The sequence below is a fragment of the Ostrinia nubilalis genome, chromosome 17 (assembly GCF_963855985.1).
Source record: "Ostrinia nubilalis chromosome 17, ilOstNubi1.1, whole genome shotgun sequence".
Taxonomy (NCBI): domain Eukaryota; kingdom Metazoa; phylum Arthropoda; class Insecta; order Lepidoptera; family Crambidae; genus Ostrinia; species Ostrinia nubilalis.
In genome coordinates, this window is record NC_087104.1 from 88,939 (window position 1) to 104,097 (window position 15,159).

At 40.4% G+C, this 15,159-nt stretch overlaps 2 protein-coding genes and 2 non-coding genes across 4 annotated transcripts in view; 2 read left to right on the forward strand and 2 right to left on the reverse strand.

Annotated features, from left to right (window-relative positions):
* LOC135079791 (guanine nucleotide-binding protein subunit beta-5) overlaps positions 1-15,159 on the forward strand; it is a 434,210-nt gene that overhangs the window by 61,409 nt on the left and 357,642 nt on the right. The window lies entirely within an intron of this gene.
* Trnaw-cca (transfer RNA tryptophan (anticodon CCA)) lies at positions 4,607-4,678 on the forward strand. Its single transcript has one exon. It is a non-coding gene; the product is annotated as a tRNA-Trp (tRNA).
* On the reverse strand, positions 5,344-5,415 carry Trnaa-ugc (transfer RNA alanine (anticodon UGC)). Its single transcript has one exon. It is a non-coding gene; the product is annotated as a tRNA-Ala (tRNA).
* LOC135079607 (general odorant-binding protein 1-like) lies at positions 6,459-9,005 on the reverse strand. The gene is made up of 4 exons (XM_063974234.1): positions 8,991-9,005; positions 7,735-7,863; positions 7,213-7,393; positions 6,459-6,747 (listed from the first exon to the last, which is right to left on the reverse strand). Exons 1-4 carry the CDS (start codon positions 9,003-9,005, stop codon positions 6,560-6,562), a joined length of 513 nt encoding a protein of 170 aa, XP_063830304.1. The 3' UTR covers positions 6,459-6,559.

A 15,159-nucleotide genomic window follows, 5' to 3' on the forward strand; every position in this document is an offset into this window, starting at 1 on the left:
GGTAGCGGGTTCGATTCCCGCACAGTACAAACATTTGTGTGCATGAACATATTTGTTTCTAACTTTGTATTGGACTGGGTGATTTCTATGTATAATAAGTATGTATTTACAAAAAAAAAGTATTTAAGTATGTTTATATCCGTTGTCTAGTACACATAGTACAAGCTTTGCTTAGTTTGGGACTAGAAGCGCAGTGTAAAATGCCCAAGGATATTTATTTTATTTTTATTTATTTATTTATTTAATGTAGGTACTACTAGTATTTATTATGTGGTACCGCCTGGATTATCCCACACACCTTGAGTGCTTTATAGTTGCACTTGCATCCCACCAAATACATAGAGCGACTGTTAATTTTAGCGACAGTTTGTAAAGTTACTATTTAGTGCTATTTTTTATTGTATTTATTTAAGCTTTTTGCACATAAACGCTGTCCAGTGGCGGACTTAATGCCGGGTGGCATTCTCTACCAGCCAACCACAGGTGTATTTAACCGACTTCTTTCAAACAATACTCTAAGTAAATGACTTTTTGATGAGCCGAGATTCTGTGGTAGCCCGGTCAGTTAGCCAGCGATGGCGTTACTCTCGTACAATTATTCCGGAAAGCCCCAAGTCATTACCTAAATTATTTCATAAGACGCTCTGCAGCCCGCGCGATGCAGATAATACCACAGAATAATAATACGTTGATAATACTCTAGTTTCATCATTATTTTTTAAGAAATTACTTACGAGACAAATAGTTACTTAACTGAGCAACTAAAGTAAGGTAAAAGTAATTTATTGTCAAAGACCATATTTTTTATTTTCTAGCGGCTGCTGCATGTAGGCATGTGGTTTTTATTTGTTTACTGTGCAGTACTTACTACTTATTTACCTTTAATATCCCGCGGGGAAAACCGCGTGACGTTATTTGTCTTGGTCGTTGCACAATCGTTGATGTTTCACGCGTACGTGACATAGGTATTGCACTTACTTAACGTGTGTCTGGTACCTTTGTTTGGTATCTATTTACATTACATTTGTAATATCAAAGCTGCATATACTACTAGTAACTTATGTAAGTGGGTAGCTCTACTTAAGGTGCATGTTAATCCTGCTATGCATTCCTCCTTACATACCTACATATTATTATTTTAAGTAGGTCCACAGTCCACAGCACATCATACTACATAAATATTTTTGTTGCAAAATATCTCTTATCGCAATTACATAAAGTTGCCACAGTGTTTAGCTTATTGTGCTGTCATCTGCACATCAACGTGTGCGATACTCCTGTAAAGTAACTCCTTTTAGAAACATTAAGGCAATGTTGAATAACAGAGAGGCAACACATTATGATTAATGCAGGTACATTCGACTGAGGGTAGAGACAAAAGGGGTGCGATGGTGAGGGACCTCCTCGTGGTGCACCCTGGGTAAAGTCGGCGTGGTCTGTTCACGCGGGCGGTTAACTTCTCACCTGCGCGGCAGGTCTCGTCAACTCGGCGGGCCTGTCGGGCAACCCGTAACCCACAATTGAGTGGCCCGGGGGCCGTCGAGGCATTTGCTCGGGCCACGATGCAGGGGACATCTTTAAAAACCCCCACAGGTGGGGCGTTTGCCCGGGTCCATTCTTTGGAGAGCCGCTCTCGGTACTTCTCTGATCAGCAGAGCTGACTGAGCAGCGGCATGGAGCAGACCGTAACCCGCTACGGCAGGCCGGGGGTCCTGTTGTACCAGGGCCGCGGGGAGAAAACCTCTATAAAAACAACTGGACTAGGGCCTGACTGAGGCGGAGCTGCGGACGAATGTTCAACTAGTAGGACAATAACTCGCGGCTCTGGTGGAAACCGTCGGGTATTAGTGGGTAGGCCCCGCCTTTAGTAGTCGGGGAGAGACCCACATAACCCACTGGCCGTCCCCATCGACCAGTGAGTATGCGCAAAGTACTTCGCGACGTAAACAAAAGGGTAGAGACAAAAATAAAATAAAAATTTATGCTTATAAATCAGTCTTTATGAAGTGAAGATTTAAAATATTGACGGACACATAAAATAAATAGGTACATATTTTATAATTAAGCGAGAGCTTTAAAACTAAGAGGTAGCTATTTCCATGTGTAGAGTCGCAGCTCATGAGTAAATAAATAATTGTAAATTATGTAGATTAATTTTACACATAAAAATAACCGTAGCTTGCACAAATATTGGGACGTAGGTTAATTGCTGTTAGTTGAGTACAATATTACCTACATTCATATTATGTTAAGTCTTACTGTACCTACTAAACTACTATCCTTTCTCTCATAGAGCCTAGGCGTTGATATCGTACGCATTCACAATATCACTGGTACTACATACGTATTTATGCCAAAATGCTAACTTGAACTGACGAAGAGCGACGTCAAGGGATGTTGAATAATTCTAATCATTCTTCAATCTTCGATTTTTCATTGATGTTGAAGTCAAAATGTTTGGTGTCATCATGCTTGTTGTCTGTACAATCTCTGCACGATCTCAGGGATCCAGGCGGGGTCGTGGAGGCGGTCGCGCACGCGCGCCAGCGCCACGTCGTTGCCCTCGCGCGCCGCGTCCGATCCGAAGCCGCTCCTGCGCGCGCGCGCCAGCAGCGGCAGCACCTCTAGCCGCTCGGGGCTCTCCGGAGGCTCGGTGGTGCTCGCCTGTGACCTCGGGGCGTTAAGAGCCACGGGCGGGTAATACAGCTGCGCGAATATGCTCTGCTCCACTTGACAGCTCACCGCGCCCAGCGCCACCACTAGCAGGACCAGTTTCCAGAACATGTCGGACCGGTAGGATGACGCGACAGACGAGACACAACTCAGCGACTTGTCCCGCCGCTTCTTATATTTATACTGACTGCGAATTTATCGCCACAAGGAAAATTTGCATAATTAAAGCGTAGTAACTTATTAACCGATCGATTTGGTAGATGTTTGAATTATCTAAATATGAAAGAAAAAGGACACTTGAGTAAATACGTCTTATAGTAGGTATATACTATTTATCGCTTGTAGCTAGTAACTCATACTTTATTAGAATGTTTGTAGAGAAAAGAATTGAAAAGATATTATCACCTGCCTACTATACTTACTTAATTAAATTAGATGCTTATCTAGAGTATTACTTAGGTATTATATTTTTCTTTAAATTATAGGTACTTCGATCAACAATACCAATTACCTACATACATTGGGTCATCGTAAAAATTACGTCTCGCGAGTCGCGAAATAAGAGCGCACTTGAGAAGTGAATTATTTTATTGTAATTAATCTCTTCTGGCATTTATTTAATTTAACATTTTATAATCTTTAAAATTCTCATGTAGGTACACCCCCGCTTACTTTGAGTAAAACTTTTGTGCTGACCCGATATCTACATAGTTGGTGTTGTTGATCGAAGAAATTAAATGTTATTTTGCATAAATTAACTACTTGTAAGAAGTTCAATATAATTATTAAATGACACCTTTTATGACGACTGAATTCAAAGAACGGAATGAGTAAATACCTACCTAATTTATTGACGTAAACAATGACTTTAAATTGTTATTTAAGTAGGTATGTAATGCAAAATCTGACGTGACGAGTGAGTTTGACCAGAGAGACTTTCTTTGGTTTGACCTGCTAAGGGTGGATACGACCAAAGAAGAGTAAATATTATTCTCAGAATTAACTTGTCATTTTGACAAATATTTCCCATACTGAAACTGTTAATATGCCAGTTATACCAGGAGTTATTCCCGGATAAAAGTTTAGTCAAATCGGGCATAAGTAAGTAGATTCATTTTAGAGAACTCCGTGGAACCTTCACAAGAAACCCACAGTTCAACCCCCGTGAAAGAACCGTGATGTCTAAACTCACCTTCAGTACCTACCTACGATTATGAAAATAAAAATAGGTTTCATCTAAGAATCTAAGTACATATTAGGTAGAGTTCAGCACAACACAATAATTAATCGGCTACTACTTTAGAGCAATCTCTTCAAATAGAGGGCATTTATTGTTCGTCATCCTCATTTGTTTGTATACGGTACTTTACTATGTGGTCATAATTAATGATTAATAATTACTATGTAATAGCAAAAGGTTATCATTATCATTTTGCATAGAACCGGGGATTTTTGTGGCGAACGTATTTATTTACTATGTTTTTGTGAACAACTACGATGTAGTTGTACAAATTTGATTTGGTATGTAATATTATAACAACATTTATTATGTTTTTTTTTATTACAGGTGCCATAAGCTACGTCAACGTGGATGGAGGTTGTGGTGGCGCCCTCATCAAAAAGTGAGTTTTAAATGTACTACCGCCCGATCATTTATGAAGTAGGTGGATTTGTTTAGCGTTACCGCGTTGGTACCACACTTGAGGTGCAATTACCGGATACTATCGCTAGGTGGCAGCAGTGACTAACATTCTGATTCCGATTCTGTTTACTAACACAGATTAAAGTGCTTAAATACCTAAGACTCTACATTAAAGTGACGTGAGAGAGACGTTCGTACTCGTAATGCGCATATTTTCAGGAAAAATACCTAATGCAACAATTCCCATTCTTACTTTCGTAAGTGTTTGATAATTTCGAGAACTCGCACAACGACTCCGTGGCGCAACGGTAGCGCGTCTGACTCCAGATCAGAAGGTTGCGTGTTCAAATCACGTCGGGGTCACATATAGGAAAATTTTTTTTCAAGATTATGTACCTATATTATTTTTGTTTTGTCGTTAAGTTACGGAAGCTTCTCTTATTTTTGTCCCATTGCCGAGAAATTTTTTTTTCTAAATTTTCCAAGGGAAACATTTTCCCCTCTGAAGTGCGTTCGAAATTGTCACGCCTGTTTTTCCTAGCCTTGACGCCCCTCGTTGGGTGTCCAATAAAACTTCATCGTTTACAATAGTTTTAACGGGTCTTCCTGTCTGTTGCATGGCGACTACGGGTATAGAGTTACAGTACAGTAGGACAGAACAGTAAGCTTGAGATGAATTTGGCACATTTTCTTCAAAGTTGTATGCAATGGTACTTGTATTAGTTAGAGGTACTTGTCTTAGGCTTCACTTTCCTAAATATTTTAAGTATTAAAAATTAATTGAAAATTAATGTAATTATAGAAGTACTACTATGCTATTATTTAATAACAAAACATTTCAAAACAGTTAAATCTTTTTGCTGTTTTTCTCAATATTCATATTTTGAGAACAAAAAGAACGGAAATACTCGTTATAATCTCGTAAAATTATAGGTTAATACTGGGACGTGTAAAAGTGCTTTTATTGAGCCTATTTACAGAAATAAATGAGTTTTAATGAGTTTTTAAATTAGAGTTGGCAAAAAAATTGGAGATGCCGGGGATCGAACCCGGGGCCTTTCACATGCAAAGCGAACGCTCTACCACTGAGCTACATCCCCGCTTGGTGCGCAGGTCGAAATAATCAATTCAAAGCTAAGCCCATCATGATTACAAAACAATAAAAATAAAAATGCCTGCAAATGATTGATTTAACATTTAATTCAAAGTTAAACATTTAATTGAATTGAATTATTACCACACCTTGAGAAATCTTATCTTAAATTCATATGAACTATTAAATACAAATAGAGTCCTTTTGGGAAGCCAGTACGCCGTTTGCATCGTAACTTTAATAATATAATAATAAGTAAGTAAATAGTAATCACAAATAAGTATGTAGTAACTAAATCTAGGCTCTCAATAGTCGCAAGTGCTATTTATTTTAGTTTTTAGTCAAAGACATACGAGTTGTGATAGAGAAGAAAGACAACATGATAAAGAAGACAGCTATAAATATTTTGTGCTGTTTATAGTATCTACTCAATTAAAAAGTGATTTTAATCGCCTGGACATCGCATAATCTGCTGATACTTGACAAGTCAACCGCAGTGAATTAACTGCAATTCAGTCAGAAACAAAAAAAAATGCAATAAAATAGAGTGAACATAGTGATTCTACAGTAAACTATAATACTCGTATGTCAACATTTATACTTCACACTGGTAGTGATGATCACTTGGGGACAGAAGGAATATTTGTAATTGTGCGGTTACTTTGCAAAATGATTTCAAGTTGTCTCCCTCAGCAATATTGTGACGTTGGCATATTTAAGAGCGACGGTTACATCAGAAAGTACGGATATCATGCTGAAGAGTAGGGACGCTGATATGCGGGTCCAGTACCTCTAGCACGAACAACATTCGACTTCGAATTGTTTGCGTATTCGACAAAATTCCATACCCAGTCTTCGAATTCAACGTCAGAAATAGTTTCGTGCTACCATTTTATGAGATTTTTCAATCGTCAGATATATTTTAACTGAAGAATAAACTTGTCATTTTGACTTGTTTCATACTGAAACTGTAATGTGCCAAAGTTATTCTTCAATTAAAAGTTATTCGATGATTGAAAAATCAGCCTGAACTTTGTCACTTTAGCGGCGTTATGTTTTCATACCAAATCTTTTGATGGCGATTCGAATACGCAGACGATTCGAAGTCAAAAGTTTTTCGTGGTACAGATTGAGATTGGCGCGAGCTGAGGCTAGGTCTCCGCCTGCATGATGAACTCGGCGAGCAACATCTCCATTGTGGGCGCGAGGCGCGCGTGGCGGCACGCGTCGCGGAAGCACGCCGCCATGTGCAGCACGCGGAAGCACGCGTCCGCCTCGGCGTGGTGCCGCCGCTCGCACTCGTGCAGGAACCCGATCAGCTGCTCCGCTAGCACTTCACCTGTTGGCAGACACGTTAAGAGAAGCCAAGTCAGGCAAAATTACGCCCAGATACACTCAGACAGAGACCCGTAAATCTGTGAAAAAACTATCAGAATTAAATGGCATGGTAGACCCAAACCAAAATGACTCTGGACACCTCGGACTTGAAGACGTGGAGAGGTTGTTGAAGGGGTCGATTGTTTTGGATACGATTAACTAGACTTAATTTCAAACAGTTGCACAACTCTGTTACGAAATGCTATTTAGCATTATCTTATTTTGCCATAAGCTTTCGAAAAATTGCGTAGTATATTAGAGGCTTACATGAACTTACAAACAATAAAAGAGCACTCGATATTAAACATACATTAGTAAATACGATCAGAAGGCTGAAGCTGAAGGAGGAATATGGAGAATCGAATCATTTTCCAACAGCAGAACAATGAGATTTTAAGAAAAGTATAGAAAAGTGAAGGTGAATCACCATTGGGGAAGCTCTTGACGAACTTCTCGGCGTTGGCGTGGTGCATGCTGTTGACGTCGGTGATGAGGTTGAAGTGCGCGCTCATGCAGCGCAGCGCGCAGCCCAGCTCGCGCGCCTCCAGCTTGAAGTCCTCGCTCCAGAAGTGGAAGAACTCCTCCATCTTCTCTTGCGTCAGGCCAGACTGGGGAACAATCAAAACGAAATTATTTAGACCAACATACGAATGAATTTGTTAAGGGTAAACAGAAAATAGTCTAAACTCTATAAAATGCAACATATTAATATTATAGAGCAGATTCTGACTTGCTGGAAGCTTTATTTAAGCAGGCAATGCCATATAAGTTAGTTGTAATAGTTCAGATATAAAGAAATTTTTATAATATTAAAATTCGCTTATTCGCAGAAAATCACATATTTGCATGATAAGTCAAAGACCAAAAATTATATTATTGAAGTAAAAAATATAATAAATGACTCTTGTTGAATGTGAAGATTCTGAATCTTTAAATCAATCGCCATTACCTCCTCCCTGCAATGGTCCAGCGCCTGCCCGAAGCCGAGCGTGAGGTCGGTCATGACGCCGAGGTCGGCGCGCGTCCGCAGCAGCAGCCCCGCCAGCACCAGCAGCGCCGCGCCCGCCATGGTCGCCGACTCCCGGCGCGCGCGCGCTTATATCCCGCGCCTGATCACGGCCGCGGCTTAATCTCACTCATTACGCTCCTACCGCGAAGAGGCGGGCCCGCGGGCGGCCACATTTTTCTTGTTTGCATTGCTGCATTGTAATGCCTGATTACGATATAATGAGCCCGTTGTGCATGATGCCTGTGATTGCCCATCTCACTTGTCCGACAGTAATGAGGCGTTTTAATTGACACGCGCAATCCGGTGAAGGATGAGATGCGCGTTTGCTGTGAGTCCGCTTCATTCATAAGTTTCATGGTGTAATTAGCTATAAGTGATTTCCACAAAATAGCAATTAGCATCTATTAATGTTTGTTGAATTTGCACAAACGTACGTAAGTACTACTTACAGATCTGAAGATGCCTTTGCATGCACGAGATTAGCTAGATGGAAGGCTTAATAACACGCAATTTTTTATGTATTTAGCAAGATGGAGTTCATTCATAGATACATACATACACATACATCATTATGGAATTTGCCAGTGCCTAAGTTGCCTCTACATTGTAATAACAATCCACATATTTAATGAACGTTAAGTATTTAGTACTTTTGATCTTGTACAGGTACACCTCTCTATATTTACTACCCAGTCAATTTAGCGCTCCAATTGAGCTCCTCAGTAAGCTTTGCCTGTACCATGCGCGTAACCTGAGCTTTTATGTATTAGATTTCGCTATGATTTGCCATGGCAGCTGTTGCAACTCCGCACATGGCTAGCCCAAATTATATTTTCAACGTGGATTTATGGTTTATCCCTATAATTGGTGCAGACGAGTAACGGCTTGCGGGACCGACCGCGCCGCAAATTGCAGGTGGTAATAAAAACATAATTATTAGCGGTTCGATGATTTTTCTCACGAGTTACATCGAAATCAGTATCTAAAGGAAGTTGTGGCAGGCAGCTTTATGTCTACGTATTAAGGGTGTTGTAAGTTTTAAGGGGCCTGGTATTTTACCGCGTTGTAGGACGTGCCCCCGCCAGCGTGCACTTGCCCCATTATTGGGCCGGCCGCAATCTGCGCGAACACTCGACAGGGCGAAAACTCACGCGCACCGAGCGCAGTCTGGCCGCTGATTACTATAATACTAGAACCCGGTTAATTACCATTTTCAGACGAGCACCAGTGATTCCTAAATAGTTGTAGAACTCTACATTTTTATTGCCGCTTCTCTACATATATTTCTAGCACCTGGTGCATCTGGTAATGTGGATTCAACGATATTTACAACAATATACGAGTATTCCATACAACTAAACTGTACAAATATTACAACTGTAATAATATATTTTCACATGAAAGTTCACAAAAGTTTGAGAATATGCAAGATAAAAGTAGAGTGAATCAGATCGAAGGCCTGGCATTATTGTGCGGAGTAAAATTTTATTGCCTTTTATTTTACTCACAGCTTTTTTTACTAGAAAAGTGTTGTGCCAAGAAACGACTTTGTACGAAAAAAATTATTTCGTCTGAATTTGAATAACGCAGTTTTTGAGCTTTAAATTCTTAGGTTCATTTGCGTGACGCCAATATGAATATCTTAGCATTATGATACCGTTAAGAGTCTCCTCTCCACTTACCTATGTAGAGTAATGGCACAGTATATATATGAGCTAAGAGTGGTCGCGTGAGCGCGGGGGCGCGTTCGGTTCCCGCGCGGGACCATTCAGGTGATTTTCTCGACGCGCGGTAAGTGCGCGCGCGCAGTCACGCATGCGAGCTGCGGTACAATCGTCGATACAAGGAGCAATTTAATTTTACGGTTTTAGATTATTTTTTGTGATGAAAATAATAAGCGCGAAATATGATGAAGATTAATTTATGAGAAATAAAAGTTTAGGATGTCAAAAAAGAAAACAGGCGTCAGGCACGGGCCGGTTGTCCACTTTGTAATATCGTGTGATGACCTAACTAAAACAATTAATTGAGTAGGTATGTGTGTGGATATTTTTATGTTACTTGATGTATTAATCATATCTACATATGTAACTTTACGAAAAAGACTTCAGAGTTCTTTCTTGCGTTCATTCAGTCAAATAACTTCCACTGTTGGACAAAGGCCCGCATCCAGGCTCTTTACCAGATCGTCGGTCCATCTAGTAGGAAGCCTGCCCACGCTACGTCTTCCATTCTTTCTTCAGACTGTGATAACTTTTAAAACAAAGACAACTGAAAATTATTAAATGTTTTAGTTTTTTCACTAGTGCGCATGAGTGTTTTGCAGCCGCAAATAATCTCAGTAAACGCTGCCCGCGCCGTGCGATACTTTAAACCCGAACTTAGCACTCAAATAACATCCCTCACTTCTTATACTTAAGTTTCAAATTCTCTCACATGAATGCAGCTTATATCCCACCAATTAAACCTCCTCGCAGAAAACGTTAGCGAATTTCCTTCATTGATCCTGTTCGGTTGTTAGTATGTATTTACATACGTATGCGTAATCACGGATAAGTGCTCTTGTGATGTTAAAATAGTATGATTATTATAATTAGTTGGGAAGATGAGAGGGGAATAGCAGGAGGAATGTAGAGAAAGTAATTCCCAACTCCCCCGTGAGTGTGATGGCGCTCACGTGAAATATACGGAATATTTTCTCATTAGATTAATTATTTCTTTGAAAATTTGTCATGCAGTTCCTGTCCATCTTATCCCTATGTCACATTATTAATTATTCTGGTGATATTATTCCATTATTCCTATAGGATTTATGATTTTTCAAAAATATCGAAACGCACTTTGGAACCTTCGGGTTTGTTTCGGATTAGGTATACACTTTGGCATATTTTCCTGTGAGTTAATACATGTATTAATATGTATTATTGTTAGGTACACCTACCTTTTGAAAGTTATGGCCAATGCCGCACGACTCATCAAGGTTGCCCTGGGCAATGGGCATGCAGTCGGGCAACCAGTCGTGCGACCAGTAGCGTCCAGTTTCCGTATCGCGCATCTCGCGAGCTTTCGCCTGTAATTAGCTCGTGCGTAATGACTAGGGATGAGGCCTATTTATTGAAGAATATCTGCAAATAATGCAAATTAATTTAGGACTTACATAATTGTTTTACCATAATATTTACTTTGATTGGGTAGTTATAGCATCAATTAACATTGTACTCGTACCTCATTGCATTACCACAATACGGTGTGATGGTTGGTTATACTTAATAATAATTTCATTCATTTCAGATATAACTGTTTAGCTCTTACCTCGATCTTTAGACATTTTCAGTTTAATGTTTCACCAAAAATGGGTCTTGTAGGTAGCCTCATTTTATCCTCACGCACCTTCTTTCCCTGGCTTAGTGCCATTAAATTCTGACTCAATGCTGATAATTGGTTTGACGAAATAACATTATTGTTTTAAATTGAAAGAGATTCAATTGTCCCTTCCCTTTAATAAGCAATGACGTGAGCAAACAGGTTTGATGTCTCGGCTCTCTCTCGGTGCGCGGGCGCAGAGCGGCGCAATTAGCGCGCTATGTCGGGGTGGGAATCCAGTGCACTCAGTATTGTACAGGGTGGGTATAACCGGAATGCGATGTTTAGACAATACAATTATGAACCACACGTAGCCTGAAGAAACAGCGCAATGGGGTGTAAATGAAGAGTAGTCATTCCCGGCGGATGGATTAAATGTATTTACAGCTATGCTGGTTCAAAACATGGTGCAAAGTTTTCAGCATGTTTTGAACTAGCATAGGATTTAAATACCCTGATTTGCGTGACGCCTGGTTAAGAGAGGGTCTACGAGTAGCATGTTGGTACTGAGTACCTACGTGCCTTAGTTGTGGATAGACAATTATGCTGTTCTATTCAATTCAAATTCAAATCCGTCAGTCAATGTCAAATTTCAGTATGTTTTGGTCGAAATATCTACGGATTCAGCATCAAAAATTATGGATATTTGGCCGTCAAATTTGACAATTGAAATCCGGATTTATGCTGGGCGATAGCATTCCCGAGGTTCCAGATCAAAACAGCCGCTTAGTACTAAAATGCAAAAAATGGCCAGTAAAAATAAATAGCAATAAAAAGTTCGCCATCGCCAATGGAAGCGCATGTGATAACGCGCAGAATGTTATCTGTAGCCGCTCAACGCCGCTTTGTCGCGTAAATGTCAAACTAGTGCTGCCACCTGTTGTCGATGCGATATCTCAAATCCGATGCGAATTAAACACGAAGTGTAGAAGGATGTGCGTGTAAAGTAAATTACAGTCATTGACTGTACACAAAGCGAATGCAGACTTTTTGACTCATGCCAGATGTAGTGCCAATCAGCTTCTGTTAACCATAGGTAGTTACTTACATTACAACTAAGGCTGGGTTGCACCATCTTACTTTGACTTTGACAAACGTCAAAAATCTGTCAAACTCCATACAAAAACACCGGATAACGTTATAGTTACGGTCAAAGTTAGATGGTGCAACTCAGCCTAAATCTAACATAAGGTAGTCATAATAACGGAAAATAAACTTGCCAGAAACGGTAGCACGGGGTCGTTAAAAGTAATTGAATAGCGCGCAAATAATTAAAACTATTTGCTAATGAAACCCAATCAGCGGTAGCTAAATGAGAAGATTAAGGAGCGGATATCGGCCATCAGCCGCTTCCTCGGTCGCGTCGGAAGCTTCAGAAAAGTCAATAAACCCGAATTAATTCTGTTTTGATCAAATTAACTGAATAAAATTTACCGAAATTGAATGTGTAGCGTGTACCAAAATATCAAAATCACTTCGTATTGAAATGATAAACTATTACCAAGTATTAACTACGATGAATCTCATCGATGCTTAATACCAGTGCAATATTCGAGCTTACAACATATCCAATTCCAATTCGACAAAAGTGGCCCATCATCGACAGTCAGCCTTCACTACGTGGACGGCAGCCGGGTGGTCCTCGGATCAGCGTTTACGCCGCTGATTAAACGTCTGAAATAAATTAGTCATTAGCGCTACAAAGTGCCCCGTATCGAATGCCCGGGTTGGCATGCGTAGTGTATGTTTTACGAAGTATCTCTTTTCAGTCAAAGTTGCATGTTGTGGGCTAAAACCAGCCATTAATCCTGTATTCAGGCTTTATGAGCCGCCACAGGCGCCTGACATACCTACCTCGATCGGCGGGGTTACTTCGCCCGTTTTCACCATCATCATCATCATCATCATCATCATCATCATTTCAGCCACAGGACGTCCACTGCTGAACATAGGCCTCCCCCAATGACTTCCACATCGCACGGTTGGTAGTTTTCACCATCAATCCCTAATTTTTAAGTGACCCCTATGGTAACACATAACAGGAATTTTGTTTAGGTACATAAGGGTTCACTTAAAAAATAGTGATTGATGGTGAAAACGGGCATTAGTGTCCTATTTATCAAAATACAGTCTATAATTTTTATCAAGCTATACGTAGAAACATTCCAGTCAGGTGAAGCACATAGTGATCGCGAAGTTTCCGGAAATTTTAGGATCACAAGCTTATTCTGCATGGATTTTCCAACCAGTTAATGCGACTGTGTAGGAATCGCACAATTTACTTGAATTTCTGGCGGTCCTGCTCCCAGGGTCCAAAAGTCCGAAATGGTTCATTGCGCATTTCATCGAGCGGCCGTGTAATTAACCCCGGCTTAATTGCCGCGATAATTTATGGAGCAGCGAGTGCCGGTAAGGCACTCATGTCGGGAGTGAATTTAGGAACGCATATAATTGATTTATCGCTTCCGCTCACCCCGAACACTGTTCGAGATCCACTTGATTATCGATGGTAATTTAAATCGAAGATATCGAAATAGATAAGTAGAACCACATTAAAAATGTACGGGCTCATAAATATGAGCGGTGTTTATTTTCAGGCGTGCAGCACATCTTCACATAGAATCCTGACCTAATACATCTTCAATCAGGATGTACATAATTAGGAAAAAATTATGCCCATGTCCTTAACTTCCTTTCAGAGTGTAGGGAGTGTAGGTTGTTTATAATAATTGATCATGTGCATTGCACAGTTCACATCTAAGCATTTTGAGTCGTTATGTATAAACGGTTAAATTACGAGTAACTAGCCCCTATGAATGTGTAAGGACTATGACTAAGAGCTATATTGTTATGTGAATAGCGACTTATTAGATTCTGCAACCAAAATGGCCACATGTATAAACCCACAAAGAGAAGACATCTAAGACCGAAGTAAAACAAAAACACAGTTCCCTCTAACCCTTAGCAGACATAGCATTGATGCATTTAGCGAATAATTCCTTGTAATAATTACCTTAATGCCTCCAGCAGCGCCGCGGCCGTCAGATGTCGCCGCGACGTGGGCGAGCGGCCAACGCGGAGGCTTCCGGCGACTGGGACCGCAATTAACTAGGACCGCGGTCCCAGTCGCCGGATCCATAAAAAAAAAAAAATTCTTCCGGCGATTGGGACCACTCATAGATAACTTAAAAGAAAATATTATTCAATCCAAAATTGGTACAGTACTAAAATCCATGAGTGGTCCCAGTCGCCGGAAGAAAATTATTTAATTTTTACGCCTCCGGCGACTGGGACCGCGGTCCCAGTTAATTGCGGTCCCAGTTGACGGAATCCTCCCAACGCGCTCCGTCGGCAAATTGTTCGGAGCTTCGTGACGGACTGTCAGTGTCAACTTCAGACATCTTCATTGACCGATAATGACGTAAGTGTCACCGCATCGCTTTTTTACCGTGTAGTTTAGCTTTACTTACATAATTTTATCCGTCTTCTTTCTATCTTTTATAAAGTAGAGAAAACCAAAGTCATGCAGTCATGTGCAAGCATTAGCAGCGGCCACAGTTCCAGCTACCCATTTCAATCTCTTCAAATTCTTTGCGCTTCATTTTCGATTCGATTGCGAAAAGTGATTCTTTGCGATAGAACGAGACTACATGACAGGTAGTTGGAACGTTGCTGCTGGCCGATAGTACGTTATGTAATACTGTATTAAAACTTATTAAAATCTGACACCAGAAATCTTATAATAAAAAAAAAATCAAAGTGTCAATTTCTTTGACATTTTGCCGTATCTACAAATAGCAGAAATAACAAGAAAGAGAACTTTATGGCCTTCTGTCAGCTTTACTCACTTCGTGACACGTTTTCAATGGGGTCGGTATCTAGTCCCCATCGGTTTTCCTCGTCAGTATCTCATTGAAATAATTTTTCATGGTAGTATCAGGCGGCATCACTGCCGCAAAGCACACGTTGTTAGGCTGTGTGTCCCCGCATTCCGTTTGTAAT

Coding starts and splice junctions, on each gene's coding strand:
- LOC135079607 (XM_063974234.1), bottom strand. Junction 7,394..7,734: donor TGGACCATTGCAGGGAGGAG/GTAATGGCGATT, acceptor ATTGTTCCCCAG/TCTGGCCTGACGCAAGAGAA. Junction 6,748..7,212: donor CGTCAAGAGCTTCCCCAATG/GTGATTCACCTT, acceptor GTCTGCCAACAG/GTGAAGTGCTAGCGGAGCAG.